This window comes from Hypanus sabinus, chromosome 2 (assembly GCF_030144855.1).
Source record: "Hypanus sabinus isolate sHypSab1 chromosome 2, sHypSab1.hap1, whole genome shotgun sequence".
Lineage (NCBI taxonomy): Eukaryota > Metazoa > Chordata > Chondrichthyes > Myliobatiformes > Dasyatidae > Hypanus > Hypanus sabinus.
This window is the reverse complement of record NC_082707.1, coordinates 3,810,402-3,827,405: the sequence shown is the minus strand read 5'-3', so window position 1 is coordinate 3,827,405 and position 17,004 is coordinate 3,810,402. Positions and strand designations below refer to the sequence as shown.

General features: G+C 54.6%; 1 protein-coding gene across 1 annotated transcript in view; it reads left to right on the top strand.

Annotated features, from left to right (window-relative positions):
• The window catches only part of LOC132390630 (prolyl 3-hydroxylase 2-like), a 158,719-nt gene that overhangs the window by 99,962 nt on the left and 41,753 nt on the right, over window positions 1-17,004 (top strand). The window contains exons 5-8 of the mRNA XM_059963227.1: window positions 51-182; window positions 1,348-1,490; window positions 2,811-2,900; window positions 16,814-16,866. Coding sequence (XP_059819210.1) covers window positions 51-182; window positions 1,348-1,490; window positions 2,811-2,900; window positions 16,814-16,866 — 418 coding nt within the window. The remainder of the gene's footprint in view (window positions 1-50; window positions 183-1,347; window positions 1,491-2,810; window positions 2,901-16,813; window positions 16,867-17,004) is intronic.

The following is a 17,004-nucleotide window of genomic DNA, read 5'->3' as shown; positions in this document are numbered from 1 at the left end:
GGAGTGTACTGTAACCCCTCCTCTTCTCTCCCCCCCCCCCCGCCCCACAGCTCACTACCTACAGGTGCTGGTGTGTGAACATGGCTGTGTAAGGGAGCTCTCGACGCGCGCAGGCCGACTCTCGCCCATTGACAGCTACCTACCCCTGCACTACCACTGCCTGCAGTATTCCTACTACAAGGGTGAGAAGAGACACTGGTCACCGCTGCACACGGACCCGGGCTGCTTGCGCCTCACGCTGACCTACACCGCACACGGACCTGGGCTGCGTACTCTGTACACGGACCCGGGCTGCGTGCGCCTCACGCTGACCTACACCGCACACGGACCCGGGCTGCGTACTCTGTACACGGACCCGGGCTGCGTGCGACTCACGCTGACCTACACCGCACACGGACCCGGGCTGCGTACTCTGTACACTGACCGTATGCTGCGTGCGCCTCACGCTGACCTAGACCGCATACACCGCACACGGACCCGGGCTGCCTACTCTGTACACTGACCCGGGCTGCGTACTCTGCACACGGACCCGGGCTGCGTGCGCCTCACGCTGACCTACACCGCACACGGACCCGGGCTGCGTACTCTGTACACTGACCTGGGCTGCGTGCGCCTCACGCTGACCTAGACTGCATACACCGCACACGGACCCGGGCTGCCTACTCTGTACGCTGACCCGGGCTGCGTACTCTGCACACGGACCCGGGCTGCGTGCGCTTCACGCTGACCTAGACCGCATACACCGCACACGGACCCGGGCTGCCTACTCTGTACACGGACCCGGGCTGCGTACTCTATACACTGACCCGGGCTGCGTACTCTGTACATGGACCCGGGCTGCGTACTCTGTACACGGACCCGGGCTGCGTGCGCCTCACGCTGACCTAGACCACATACACCGCACACGGACCTGGGCTGCGTACTCTGTACACCGACCTGGACCGCGTATGTCGCACGCCGACCCAGTCCACGTCTGTCCCAATGCCATCAACCAGGGATCCAATGACATTTCCAGCTTGTGATATGACCATGAGACCCAGCTTCTTGCTTTATTCTCCCCTCCTCCACCCCCCCGGCTTCATCTGTTGCTTTCTTTTTGTCCCTCCCCCCCCCCCCCCCCCCCCCACATTCGGGCTCCACTGTCCTTCCTCCCCAGTCCTGATGAAGAATCTCAGTTGGTTATTCATTTCCATAGATGCTGCCTGACCTGCTGAGTTCCTCCAGAATTTTGTGTGTGTTGTCCTTTTCAATTGTACATTTTCCTGTGCCCTGGTCATCTAGTTGTGTTGCGTGGTGACCTGGCCAGGGTCCAGGCCCCGACTCAGCCCTCACTCTCTCCCTCTGCAGTGAAAGACTACAAGAAGTCACTGGAGGCCGCGCGGTCGTACCTGCTGCTGGTGCCTGAGGATGTGGACATGCTGGCAAGCGTGGCCTCTTACCGCCATCTGCTTCAGGCGGAGAGAGACCCTGCCTCTGTCAAACCTCGCCAGGTCTGTGCTGTCCTTCGCCGGTCCCACCCACCGAGAGCCGGCTCCTCCCCACAAAGCAACTGGACCGAAAGCCCCACACACACACGCACACGCACCAAAGGCTATTCGGCCCATCTCTGGGGCTGGCAGGGGTGGGCAGTTAAGACCATAAGACTTGGGAGCAGAAATAGACCATTCAGCCCATCAAGTCTGCTCTGCCGTTCCATCATGGCTGATTTATTGTCCCTCTCAATGCCAGTCTCCTGCCTTCTCCTTGTAACCCATTGACTTGTATTCCGCAGCCACCCATGTCAATGAATTCCACAGATTCACCACCCTCTGCCTAAAGAAATTCCCCCTCCAATGGCCATCGCTCCATTCTGAGGCTGTGTCCTCTGGTGCCAGGCTTCCCAACAGCAGGAAACATCCTCTCCACATCCACTCTATCTGTGTCCTCTGGTCCTAGACTCCCCCACCATAGGAAACATCCTCTCCACATCTACTCTATCTGTGCCCTCTGGTCCTAGACTCCCCCACTATAGGAAACATCCTCTCCCCATCCACTCTATCTGTGTCCTCTGGTCCTAGACTCCCCACTACAGGAAACATCCTCTCCATATCCACTCTATCTGTGTCCTCTGGTCCTAGACTCCCCACTACAGGAAACATCCTCTCCATATCCACTCTATCTGTGTCCTCTGGTCCTAGACTCCCCCACTATAGGAAACATCCTCTCCACATCCACTCTATCTGTGTCCTCTGACCCTAGACTCCCCCACTATAGGAAACATCCTCTCCACATCCACTCTATCTGTGTCCTCTGGTCCCAGACTCCCCCACTATAGGAAACATCCTCTCCACATCCACTCTATCTGTGCCCTCTGGTCCCAGACTCCCCCACTATAGGAAACATCCTCTCCCCATCCACTCTATCTAGACCTTTCAATATTCCATAGGTTTCGATGAGATCTCCCCTCATTCTTTTAAATTCCAGTAAGTACAGGCGCAGAGCCATCAAATACACCTCATACATTAACCCTTTCATCCCCATAATCATTCTTGTGAACATCCTCTGGATGCTCTCCAACACCAGAACATCTTTGAAAAGGGGCCTAAAATTCTCACAATACTCCCAGTGCCTTCTAAAGCCTCAGCATTACATCCTTGCTTTTACATTCTAGTCCTCTCAAAATGAATGCCAACATTGAATTAGCCTTCCTCACAAGTGACTGAAGAGTCCCCTCCCCCTCAGCACACGTGGCCCTGTCACCCCACTCTCAGGGAACAGCCAGTGCTGTGTGTTGTGCCTGTGAGTAACGCCTGTTGTCGGTGTGTGTGCAGGAGCTGGTCCAGTACATGGAGAGGTATCGGGTGGAGAAGAAGCTGTTACAGTCCCTCACAGTGGAGTGGGAATTCACGTACATGGATCCGGTAGGTGGGGTCGGATGAGCCAGTGGGGGAGGTGGGGATCACAGGACACCACCCTAACATAACAGTTTGCGCAATGGTGGTCCAGCTCGGGCCGCCAAAACCCTCAGCATGCAAGTTTGTATGTTCTCCCTGTGATCTCCCCTCACGATACAACGACATGCCGGTCGGTAGGTGAATTGGTCCAGAGATGAGGCTGGGGTTATGTCGGTGGATTGCTGGGTGGCACGACTTGTTGGGGCAAAAGGGGAGAGGGTGTGTGGGACAGTGTTGGAAGGGTACAGCAGGGAGTGTGCAGTCTCTGTTTCATGCTTTGGGACAAGATGGGATGGTGGCAGGTAGTGTCTGACCCTGATGGTGTGTGAGGGAGATTCACTCCGTGTCTGACCCTGATGGTGTGTGAGGGAGATTCACTCCATGTCTGCCCTGATGGTGTGTGAGGGAGATTCACTCCGTGTCTGACCCTGATGGTGTGTGAGGGAGATTCACTCCGTATCTGACCCTGGTGGTGTGTGAGGGAGATTCACTCTGTATCTGACCCTGATGGTGTGTGAGGGAGATTCACTCTGTGTCTGACCCTGGTGGTGTGTGAGGGAGATTCACTCCGTGTCTGACCCTGATGGTGTGTGAGGGAGATTCACTCTGTGTCTGACCCTGGTGGTGTGTGAGGGAGATTCACTCCGTGTCTGACCCTGATGGTGTGTGAGGGAGATTCACTCCATGTCTGCCCTGATGGTGTGTGAGGGAGATTCACTCCATGTCTGACCCTGGTGGTGTGTGGAGGGAGATTCACTCCGTGTCTGCCCTGATGGTGTGTGAGGGAGATTCACTCCGTGTCTGACCCTGGTGGTGTGTGAGGGAGATTCACTCCGTGTCTGACCCTGATGGTGTGTGAGGGAGATTCACTCCGTATCTGACCCTGATGGTGTGTGGAGGGAGATTCACTCTGTGTCTGACCCTGGTGGTGTGTGAGGGAGATTCACTCCGTGTCTGACCCTGATGGTGTGTGAGGGAGATTCACTCCGTATCTGACCCTGATGGTGTGTGGAGGGAGATTCACTCTGTGTCTGACCCTGGTGGTGTGAGAGGGAGATTCACTCCATGTCTGACCCTGGTGGTGTGTGGAGGGAGATTCACTCCGTGTCTGCCCTGATGGTGTGTGAGGGAGATTCATTCAGTGTCTGACCCTGGTGGTGTGTGAGGGAGATTCACTCCGTGTCTGCCCTGATGGTGTGTGAGGGAGATTCACTCCATGTCTGACCCTGGTGGTGTGTGGAGGGAGATTCACTCCGTGTCTGCCCTGATGGTGTGTGAGGGAGATTCACTCCATGTCTGACCCTAATGGTGTGTGAGGGAGATTCACTCCGTGTCTGCCCTGATGGTGTGTGAGGGAGATTCACTCCGTATCTGACCCTGATGGTGTGTGAGGGAGATTCACTCTGTGTCTGACCCTGGTGGTGTGTGAGGGAGATTCACTCTGTGTCTGACCCTGGTGGTGTGTGAGGGAGATTCACTCCGTGTCTGCCCTGATGGTGTGTGGAGGGTGATTCACTCCGTGTCTGACCCTGATGGTGTGTGGAGGGAGATTCACTCCGTGTCTGACCCTCGGAGTGTGTGGTGGGATGGTGTGAAGTGAGTTTCACCCTGTATCTGACCAGGGAAGTGTGTAATGCGACAGTGTAGGGGGAGATTCACTTTGTGTCTGACCCTTTTTTTTTACAAAATATCTTTATTACAAGTTCATTTCTACAATATATACAAATCAGTGACTAACACAATTACTACACTACAAATAGACAAATGACATTAAACTAAAATGTTTCCATCTCCATCAATGATGGCAATAGCCCCCACAGAGCCCAACGGTCTCAGAATGCCTCTATGGTTGCCATGGAGAGCACGTGTTCCCTCTCAATATTTACCCGGGCATGAACGTTGGGTTCTTCTAAACATTGCCAGGCAGTCTGCCCGGGGAGATCCTCCCGCCACCCGTTTCCGAGACCCACGGATGGCGGATTTCACCAGCCCCAGGAGCAAGTTGACTAGGACATCCTCATCCCTCCATGCCCCCTCCTTACTGGATGACCATATATAAATAGGGTGGGGCTAAAATGCAGCCAGAAGGCGAGAAGCAGCCTACGCAAATACGCAATAAGGGGCTGCAGCCTCACACACTCCATGTACATGTGGTACATGGACTCCTCCAGCCCACAGAAGTGACATGTGGGTGGGAGATCCATGTACAAACTGAAAAACTTATTGCAGGGCACCGCTCTATGCAGTACCCTCCAGCCGAGATCCCCCAGGTGCATGGGAAGAACCCCCTCGTAAAGGGATTTCCAGTGGGGACCCTCCTCACCTCCGGGTGGAAAGAACGACTGCTATGGCGTGTCGGGACGGTGGGCAAGGGCAAGGAAGTGGAGGGTGTGGAGCAGCAGCCCAGACAGGTACCTCTACTTGCATCCCTGAATGGGACTGTGGGTATCGATGAGAGACGGCTCAAGTTGTGTGGACACGGCTCCCGGAGAAGTTTGTGAGGCCTGGGCCTGACCAGCAGCTCGGCCTGAGTCGGTGCACACACCTGAGCTGCACCGACACCCACTGAGGTAGGGCAAGGGTCGGCCAGGACTCTGCCCTCTGCCAGAGGAGGGGATTCCTGGCCTGAGGGGACCATGTTCCAGACTCTCAGTAGGTCCTGATAGAAGCCGGGCAGACTCCGCAAAGCAGCACGGCTGACGCCCGCCAGTGGTAGCTGCATGTCTTCGTGAAGACAGCAGCCCCTCCGGAGGAAGAAAGTCACCAACATGTGCCACCTGGGAGGGTGCTCGGCGTCCAGGAATCAATGCAGAGTCCTGAGGCGGAGAGCTGCCAGTCACGTTCGAATGCACACCAGCGACTGTCCGCCCTCTCCCACTGGGAGACTCAAGACTGCTGCAGAGACCCAGTGTTTCCTGTTGCCCCAGAAGAAGTCCACTAACTTCCTCTGCATTCTTGCAACAAAGGGGGCAGGAGGGGCCAAGGTGACCATCCGATACCACAACATGGAGGCCATCAGCTGGTTTATGACCACCACACTGCCTCCATAGGAAAGCACCCTGAGAAGGCCTGACCTGCACCCCGGCTGGGCCATGACTTTCGTCTCCAGGTCCTGCCAGTTCGACAGCCAGGTCTCCCCAGGAGGACTCAGGTAGATTTCCAGATAAAGGAGCTACCTGGTGCTCCACTCAAAAGCTCTCATCTCCTCCGGCAGGGAGTCCAACTGCCACTGACCCACTAAGAGTCCGGAACATTCCGCCCAGTTGATCCTAGCGGAGGATGCCGCCGAGAAAACTTCTTGGCACTCGCGCATCCTCCGCAGGTCACTGGGATCTGTCACTGAGGAGTACATCGTCGGCTAGGCCGAGAGGACGACCTCCATGTCCGGTTCACGCAGAACCAGACCTGTCAGCCTTCGCCGTAGGAGGCTCAGGAATGGTTCAACACAGATCGCATAAAGCTGACCGGACATGGGGCTCCTCGTCTGAAGGGAATGGGCGCTGCCAGTGACCCACAGATCTTAACAAGGCACTCTGTGGCAGAGTATAGGAGCCGTACTCGGGCTACAAATTGTGGTCCGAGCCAAAGAGTGCCCACCAGGAAACTGTGGTCTACCCGGTCAAACGCCTTCTCCTGCTCAAGAGAAAGAAACGCTGCCCAGGACCCAGTCTCCTGGTGCAGGAGGATCAGGTCCCGTACTAGGTGGACATTGTCCTGGATGGAGCGGCCCGGGACCCAGTCTCCTGTTGCAGGGGATCAGGTCCCGAACTGGGTGGACACTGTCCTGGATGGAGTGGCCTGGGACCCAGTCTCCTGGTGCAGGTGGATCAGGTCCCATACTGGGTGGACATTGTCCTGGATGCAGCGGCCTGGGACCCAGTCTCCTGCTGCAGGAGGATCAGGTCCCGTACTGGGTGGACATTGTCCTGGATGGAGCGGCCCAGGACCCAGTCTCCTGGTGCAGGTGGATCAGGTCCCGTACTAGGTGGACATTGTCCTGGATGGAGTGGCCCGGGACCCAGTCTCCTGGTGCAGGTGGATCAGGTCCCGTACTAGGTGGACATTGTCCTGGATGGAGCGGCCCGGGACCCAGTCTCCTGGTGCAGGTGGATCAGGTCCCGTACTAGGTGGACATTGTCCTGGATGGAGTGGCCCGGGACCCAGTCTCCTGGTGCAGGTGGATCAGGTCCCGTACTAGGTGGACATTGTCCTCGATGGAGTGGCCCGGGACCCAGTCTCCTGGTGCAGGTGGATCAGGTCCCGTACTGGGTGGACATTGTCCTGGATGGAGCTGCCCAGGACCCAGTCTCCTGGTGCAGGTGGATCAGGTCCTGTACTGGGTGGACATTGTCCTGGATGGAGCTGCCCAGGACCCAGTCTCCTGGTGCAGGTGGATCAGGTCCCGTACTAGGTGGACATTGTCCTGGATGGAGCTGCCCAGGACCCAGTCTCCTGCTGCAGGTGGATCAGGTCCCATAGTAGGTGGACATTGTCCTGGATGGAGCTGCCCAGGACCCAGTCTCCTGGTGCAGGTGGATCAGGTCCCGTACTGGGTGGACATTGTCCTGGATGGAGCTGCCCAGGACCCAGACTCCTGGTGCAGGTGGATCAGGTCCCGTACTAGGTGGACATTGTCCTGGATGGAACAGCCCAGGACCCAGTCTCCTGCTGCAGGAGGATCAGGTCCCGAACTGGGTGGACACTGTCCTGGACGGAGCGGCCCGGGACACAGTCTCCTGCTGCAGGTGGATCAGGTCCCGTACTAGGTGGACATTGTCCTGGATGGAGCGGCCCGGGACCCAGTCTCCTGCTGCAGGTGGATCAGGTCCCGTACTAGGTGGACATTGTCCTGGATGGAGCGTCCCAGGACCGTGTAAAATATGTCAGGATGGATCACCTGTCTCATTACTGAACCAAGACGGTTGGCCATTGCCCAGGCGCAGATCTTGTAGTCCGCGCACAGGATGGAGACCGGGCGCCAGTTCATTGGCAGGCGGAGGTCTCCCTCCTTGGGCAGCTCTCCACCATGAGAGGGGCATTTCCCCGGTGGCTAGGTTATTCCCTAGGACAAGGCTGTAATCATCCCCCAGGACATCCCAGAAAGCCTGATAAAACTCTACACTCAGACCATCTAAGCCAGGGGACTTACCCCTCAGGAGTCACCGAAGGGCAGTAGACAGCTCCTCCCCAGTCAGGGGAGCGTAGATGCACTGGGCTGACCTTAGGCAAATCTTTCCAGATCTCACTGCACGCATCTGCATTTGACGGATCTGGTGAGAATAAGGATCGATATAATGAGCGGACTTTATTGATTTCATCAGGGTCCGTGACGGAGGAGCCACCAGCAGCCAGTGACTCCACTGACTGCTTTTGGATCCCTGACCTCACGTATGTGCCCCTCCTTCTCCTGGTATTCCTGCCATCGAAGTTGGTCCCCGGCGGTTGGACCAAGACGGGACTCTAGGTCAAGCAACGCTCTCTCAAGCCGCTCAGTCTCAGAGCCCTGCCTCTTTGTCGACCCCCTCGTGTACTCCCGACATAAAAACCGTTTGCCCACATCCCACCATAGCCGAAGGGAGCAGAAATCTGCCCGTCTCTCTCTCCAGGTGACCCAGAACGCTTGGAATGAATCCCGGAATCGCTGTCCTCCAGCAGCGGGTTGTTAAAATGCCAATACCCGGTTCCCACCCGAGGGTGCCAAGGAGTAAATTCCATCCACACAAGGTGATGATCCGAGCACGACACTGGCCGCATGCAGGACGCCGACACGTGGGAGAAGTAAGCCTGAGAGATAAACAGGCGGTCTATCCGGGAACCTCCCTCTCTCGATCTTTTGGAGAAGGCGCTAGAGTCAGGGTGAAGATTCCACCAGCTGTCCACCAAGTCAAAGGAGTCGACTAGCTCCTTTAACTTTTTTGCTGATGCTGGGTCACGTTGGAGACCCGAGCGGTCCTCCACCTCGAGGGTACAGTTGAAGTCTCCCCCGAGGATGATGCAGTCCCCAGGATCGATGGAACTCAGCAAGGCGGACAGCTGACAGAATAGGCGCGTCTGCATCACCCCGCGCCTCGGAGCGTACACGTTGATAAAATGTAGATGTACACCACCCAGGCGCACAGTCAGGTGGAGCAGACCGCCGGGCACAACATCTTGGACTTACCGGCTGGAAGGTTGCGGCCAGCAGGATTGCCACCCAACTAGAGTTGGAGCTGAGGTGGCTCATGTAGACCCTGCCCTGCCACTCCAGAAGCCAAGTGGACTCGTCACCTGGGACTCCTGCAGGAAGCTCACTGCCTGTCTCCTATCCCTGAGGACTAGAGATTGTTGTATCTGTGGAGAGAGCCCCTGCTAGCGTTCACATCTAGACCAGCTATGGTGAGTTTCATGTCGGGAGTACACTAGGCCTCAGTACCAGTACCCTTCCCACTGAGAGCGGAGGCACCCTCAACCGCACTATTCCGAAAAAAGCCAAGAATACTTTTTGCTTTCTGGGCCCGAGTGGTGCCAACGTCAGCCTGTGACCCACCGTCTCCTGAAGGAGCGAGGCTGCCTCCCACTCTGTCCCTCACCAGGTCATCCAGCTGTCGCCTGTCATTCCCCGACATAGCATTCCTCTTCCCCTTCCCTTCCGAATCGGAAGATGACACACAAGGACTTAACCAGCCTCGGCATGTTAGACCAGCAAAGGGAGGCTAGTTTCGGCCAGTGCTTTGCACCCTCAGAGGTGAGAATGAACTTTCTGATTTCCCCCACGAGTATCAACAGGGATTTCTCAGGAGGGCTGAAGATGTGCTATCTCGCTGTCAAAAGAGACTCTCGCACCCCCATCTTCCTCCCCCACTAAACAGCTGCACTTGTAACCCACACTGCGCAGTGAGTACCTCTCTCATACCGGCCTCCTCCACCGTCGTATCAGCCTTGTCTGCAGTTACGACAATGCAGGGATAATCCCCAGGGACTCCCTGTGAGCCATTAGTTGATGGGTTCAGCCTGCAGAGTATATCACCCTTCCCAGGAGACAGGTACGAGGTGGACCCCAGCAACTCCAGCCCAAGGGATCCACCGGCAGCCTAATGCTGAGAGTGAGAGAGGCTGCTCTCCTCTCCACTCCCCTCCGCTGACATTATTTGTTTACCTTCAGGGAGGCACTAACTACCAAGTCCTGGCTGAAGGGCTGTCTCAGTTGTGCAAACAGGGCTCGCACTACCTTTCTGCACAAACACTCCACCTACCACAGGACTGGGTTAGAACCGACCTCCACCCAGATTCCTACCTCTTCTTGGGACTCCCCCACATCTACATTCCCTGCCCTACATCCCCTTCTGCTCTTCACCAATGGGACGGCATCTCTGCTTCCATCGCCCCCTCCACCTGCACACTTCCGGGGCAAGTGGGCGTGAGCTCTGCAGTATCGGGGTTCGACTTCTCCCTCACTTTCTTGCCCCACGCGGGCTCCGCCAGAACCTCCCTGCACATAGCCTCAAGAACTCCCACCGGAACCACGGGGGCAGCAGCGGAGGCTGAAACAGGAACAGGAATGGGCAAAGGCAGCTGGGGCACCGGTGGCCAAAGTGGATTCCCCAGGGTTTCGGGTGTTGGGACAGTCCCTCCAAAAGTGCCCCACCTCCCCGCACACACGACACCTTGAGTGCTCAGAGCTCCAGTACACCTGATGGTCTACCCCCTCGTGCCGGACGGTAAACCGGCCCTCATGCCAGCTGAAGGAACACCTGGTGCAAGAAGGAGATTATGTTGCAGAGGGTGCATCTCTTAAATTTGTGTCTTACCTCTGACCTGACTTGTCCCAAGCGGGCTAGATGGGGAAGCAGAACTACATTGGGGATGGAAGGCTGGACGTAACCGAGGGTGATTTGTTGGCACCAGCTCCATCTGTAAGAAGATGTCTTGCACCATGATCCCCCCACTGAGAGCCCAGTGCACTAACTCATCATTCCCCAGTTAAAACACTGCCTTCCCGAACTTTTTCTCGGAGGCCAAAATACCGCCTTTCCCAACCAAATCCTCCATGGCCTCCGCACATTGTTCCAGAGTTATTCCAGGACACAAAATACATTACACCCCACGTTCATCTTCCGCCGACCGAAACAGGGCATCGTTCAAGGCTGGAGAGGCAGCCACCTTTGCATAACTCCCCGAAGGCCTGTGACTCCCAGGAGCCCAGTCCGGCTTGCTGGCAGTATGTCAGAATTGAGAAATATGTGGCAGTGCCGGTTAGAGTAGAGTAACTGAACAGAAAAGTTTGCACTCGACAGTACCTTGGCGCCAGAAATTACACCGACAGGAAAGGCTCCGTCAGTCCTGAAGAGCTCCCAGGCTCTGAGAGTTTGAGATATTTCAAAAAATGCTCCGGCTTCTCCATCGAATGAGAATCATGACATGAAAGAAGGGATGTTGTCCTGATGTTAATGGGGGAACAACAGCGTTTGTCCCCCTGTTTTCGGAGTGAAATGGTTTCCTGGTGGGTTGCAAGTGGCCACAGCTGGGAGCTATGCAGTTAGCAGCCACCAATAAATGCAGTCCATGCAGTGTCTGACCCCGGGAGTGTGTGATGGGACGGTGTAGAGGGAGCTTCACTCTGTGTCTGACCCCGGGAGTGTGTGATGGGACGGTGTAGAGGGAGCTTCACTCTGTGTCTGACCCCGGGAGTGTGTGATGGGACGGTGTAGAGGGAGATTCACTCAGTGTCTGACCCCGGGAGTGTGTGATGGGATGGTGTAGAAGGAGCTTCACTCTGTGTCTGACCCCGGGAGTGTGTGATGGGACGGTGTGGAGGGAGATTCACTCTGTGTCTGACCCCAGGAGTGTGTGATGGGACGGTGTGGAGGGAGTTTCACTCCGTGTCTGACCCGGGGAGTGTGTGATGGGACGCTGTGGAGGGAGATTCACTCTGTGTCTGACCCCTTTTTTTTTTAATTACAAAATCCTTTATTACAAATTTCGGTGCTATACAATATATACAAAACAGTGGCAAACACCATTACTGCACTACAGATAGACAATAGACATTACACCAGAATGTTACCATCTCCATCCACGATGGCATTTACACCCCGCGGAGCCCAACGGTCTTGAAACTCCTCCAAGGCCACTGTGGACTGCGCGTGTTCCTTTTCAATAGTTACCCGAGCACGAACATACCCCCTAAACATTGCCAGGCAGTCGGCCCGGGGAGATCCTCCCGCCACCCGTTTCCAAGACCCCGGGAGTGTGTGATGGGACGGTGTGAAGGGAGCTTCACTCTGTGTCTGACCCCGGGAGTGTGTGATGGGACGGTGTGGAGGGAGCTTCACTCTGTGTCTGACCCCGGGAGTGTGTGATGGGACGGTGTAGAGGGAGCTTCACTCTGTGTCTGACCCCGGGAGTGTGTGATGGGACGGTGTAGAGGGAGTTTCACTCTGTGTCTGACCCCGGGAGTGTTTGATGGGACGGTGTGGAGGGAGCTTCACTCTGTGTCTGACCCCGGGAGTGTGTGATGGGACGGTGTAGAGGGAGCTTCACTCTGTGTCTGACCCCGGGAGTGTGTGATGGGACGGTGTAGAGGGAGTTTCACTCTGTGTCTGACCCCGGGAGTGTGTGATGGGATGGTGTAGAGGGAGCTTCACTCTGTGTCTGACCACGGGAGTGTGTGATGGGACAGTGTAGAGGGAGTTTCACTCTGTGTCTGACCCCGGGAGTGTGTGATGGGATGGTGTAGAGGGAGCTTCACTCTTGTGTCTGACCCCGGGAGTGTGTGATGGGACAGTGTAGAGGGTGTTTCACTCTGTGTCTGAACCTTGTGGTGTGTGATAGGACAGTGTGTAGGGAGCTTCACTCTGTGTCTGACCCTGGTTGTCTGTGATGGGACAGTGTGTAGGGAGCTTCACTCTGTGTCTGACCCTGGTGGTCTGTGATGGGACAGTGTGTAGGGAGCTTCACTCTGTGTCTGACCCTGGTTGTCTGTGATGGGACAGTGTGTAGGGAGCTTCACTCTGTGTCTGACCCTGGTGGTCTGTGATGGGACAGTGTGTAGGGAGCTTCACTCTGTGTCTGACCCCGGGAGTGTGTGATGGGACGGTGTGGAGGGAGCTTCACTCTGTGTCTGACCCCGGGAGTGTGTGATGGGACGGTGTAGAGGGAGCTTCACTCTGTGTCTGACCCCGGGAGTGTGTGATGGGACGGTGTAGAGGGAGTTTCACTCTGTGTCTGACCACGGGAGTGTGTGATGGGACGGTGCGGAGGGTGTTTCACTCTGTGTCTGAACCTTGTGGTGTGTGATAGGACAGTGTGTAGGGAGCTTCACTCTGTGTCTGACCCTGGTTGTCTGTGATGGGACAGTGTGTAGGGAGCTTCACTCTGTGTCTGACCCTGGTGGTCTGTGATGGGACGGTGTGTAGGGAGCTTCACTCTGTGTCTGACCCTGATGGTCTGTGATGGGACAGTGTGTAGGGAGCTTCACTCTGTGTCTGACCCTGGTTGTCTGTGATGGGACAGTGTGTAGGGAGCTTCACTCTGTGTCTGACCCTGGTGGTCTGTGATGGGACAGGGTGTAGGGAGCTTCACCCCAGGAGTGTGTAGGGAGGTTGATAGGGAGTGAGATGGAGCTGTGTGTGTTTAGAGAGGGCTGTGTGCCACAGGTTGGAAAGGTCTATCCTCTGGGGCAGTTGTTCTCGAGTGACCATAGAACATTGAACAAACAGCACAGGGACAAGCCCTTCAACATAATTGAATTGAATTGACTTTATGACTTATATCCTTCACATACATGAGGAGTAAAAATCTTTACGTTACATCGTCGTCTAAATATGCAATGTGAAATTTATAATAATTAGTAATAAATATTATGTACAACAGGATAGTCAATATAACGTAGAAATACAATTGTATCAGCGTGAATTCATCAGTCTGATGGCCTGGTGGAAGAAGCTGTCCCAGCCTGTTGGTCCTGGCTTTTATGCTGTGGTACCATTTCCCAGATGGTAGCAGCTGGAACAGCTTGTGGTTGTGGTGACTCGGGTCCCCAATGATCCTTCAGACCCTTTTTACACACCTGTCTCTATAAATGCCCTGAATAGTGGGAAGTTCACATCTGCAGATGTGCTGGGATATCTGTACCACTCTTTGCAGAACCCTGTGATTGAGGGAGGTACAGTTCCCATTCCAGGCAGTGATGCAGCCAGTCAGGATGCTCTCAATCATTCCGCTATAGAAAGTTCTTAGGGTTTGTGGGGCCACACCAAACTTCAACCATCTGAGGTGGAAGAGGTTGTGCTTTTTTCACCGCACAGACAGTCATGTGAGGTCCTCGGTGAAGTTTATGCCAAGGAATTTAAAGCTGTTCACTTTCTCAACCGCAGATCCATTGATGTCAATAGGGGTTAGCCTGTCTCCATTCCTCCTGTAATCCACAACCAGCTCCTTTTTTTTTTCGCGACATTAAGGAAGAGATTGTTTTCCTGACACCACTGTGTCAGGGTGATGACTTCTCTGTAGGCTGCCTCATTACTATCTGAGAAAAAGCCAATCAATGTAGTGTTATCAGCAAATTTAATTAGCAGATTGGAACTGTGGGTGGTGACACAGTCATGGGTATACAGGGAGTAAAGGAGGGGGCTTAGGACACAGCCCTGAAGGGGCACTTGTGTTGAGGGTCAGAGGGGCAGAGGTGAGGGAGCACACTCTTACCACCTGCTGGCAATCTGGCGAAGTCCAGGATCCAACTACACAAGGCAGGGTGAAGGCCGAGGTCTCTGAGCTTCTTGTCAAGCCTGGATGGAATTATGATGTTGAATGCTGAACTGTGGTTCAAGAACAGAATTCTCACATGAGCATCTCTCTTCTCTAGACGTGTAAGGACAGTACATAGAGCCGTGTATTGCGTTGTCTGTCGATCAGTTGTGTCGGTAGGTGAATTGTAGGGTGTCCAGTGTGGGTGGTAGCAAGCTGCAGATGTAGTCCTTGACCAGCCTCTGAAAGCATTTGCTTATTATTGAGGTGAGTGTAACAGGACGCCAGTCGTTCAGACATGTTACCTTGGTCTTTTTAGGTACAGCAACAACAGTAGATGTTTTGAAGCAGGAGGGCACTCTCCACTGGGAGAGGCAGAGATTAAAAATGTCTGTAAACACAACTGGCAGTTGTGCCGTGCACACTCTGAGTACCCACCCTGGGACGCCGTCCGGTCCCACAGCCTTGCGACTGTCCACTCGTTGGAAACACCTGCGTACTTCAGCCTCAGCGATGCCGGTCTCATTATCTGCAGATCTCCTCAGGGGCTCAGCATTGGCGACATTGAATTGAACGTAAAAAGAAGATTTGGCTCGTCAGGGAGAGGCATTGAGGTTGTAAACGCCACTGCTTTAGCTTTGAAGTGTGCGATGCTGTGCAGGCCTTGCCGTAAAGCTGCGTGTGTTGGTGGAAAAGTTGTGTACAGGAGATGCAGGGCACGTGGTGAGAAGGTGGAGAGAGTTGGCACTACCTGATCGGGATCTCTGATGAAGGGGTGTGGAGCCGAGACAAAGCATTGCTCCCTACACAGAAGAGTGTTTCCAGCGTTTATCTCAGGGTTCCTGTGGCTGCCACATTTTATTTTCCTGGTGATGCTGTGGACAGATCACTGCTGCCACCCTGTGGTGGTTTGGGGGAACTGCCAGGAAAGCGAATGTGATCCCATCAGAATAAGGTTTAATATCACTGGCAGATGTTGTGGAATATGTTATTCTGTGGCAGCAATACGTAATGATAAAACTATAAATTGCAAACTGAAAGATATATTAAAAATTAAATAAGTAGTATAAAAAGAGAAATAGTGAGGTTGTGTTCATTGTCCAATCAGAAATCTGATAGTGGAGGTTAGGAAGCTGTTCCTGATGCATTGAGTGGGTCTTCAGGCTCCTGTCCCTCCTCCCTGATGGTAGCAATGAGAAGAGAGACTATCCTGGGTGAAGGATGCCGTGTTTTTGGGGTGATCACCTCTTGAAGGAGTCCTCGGTGCTGGGAGGCTGGTGCCCATTGTGGAGCTGGCTGAGGTTCTAACTTCCTGCAGCTTTTTCTGATTCAGTGCAGTGACCCCTCCAAACCAGACAGTGATGTAACCAGATAGACACCGGTAGAAATTTGAGAGTCTTTGGTGATGTACTGTTCCCATCCTGATTCCGTCCCCACCCTCATCCCATTCCCATCATGATCCCCTCCCTGGGGCCGAATGCCCAGCAAATAACTTCTTGCTGAATGTCAACAAGATGAAGGAGATGTTCATCAGCTTCGGGAGAGCTGGCACCCCTCTGTACATCGGCGGCACAGCAGTGGAAGCTGCAAGCAGTTTCAAACTCCTGTGTTTCTCACAGCACGTCCCGCTCACTAGCACCCTCTACCCTCTGAGCAGGTTGCAGAGGACTGAGCTTCGCATGTCATTCTGTGCCTGTGTCTGCTCGCTACAGAAACTGCATTGCTGCCGACAGGTAGGCAAAACCACCCAACGTCTCGCCGGCAGCAGCCTCCCCGCATCACGGACACATAAACAGAAAGGTTCCAGAAAAGGCCCAGTAACATCATGAAGGATCCCACCCACCCTGCTCATGGACTGTCTGTCCCACTCCCAACAGAGAGGAGGCTACGTTGCATCCACACCAGGACCACCAGACTCAAAAACAGTTCCTTTCCCCAAGCAGTAGAAAGGTGTGAGTATAGATGTGCAACACCCAGCTGTCCTCGGCCTCCTCAATGTAGAGGTGTTGTGAGCTTTACTGACTGAGTTCCGGAACCACGAGAAGTTCCTGTCTGAGTCGGTGAAGACCAGTGTGTTACACACAATCGGATCGTGCCTCATCGAACTCGGAATGCCTGTGCTGCGTGATTGAATAAAGTTTCTTTGTTGTCGGCAGATGAGCTGGAGTGTATCCCAAGAGAAGAACGAAGATAAGCACCATGCAGACAGGTGGGGGGCTGGCAGCTTCCGTTCTCCATACGAAGGGCTGTATGACATAGGAAAATGAGAACATGAGAAATAGAAGCAGAATTAGTCCATTTGGTCCATCGAGTCTACTGTCATTCCATCATGGCTGATTTATTATTC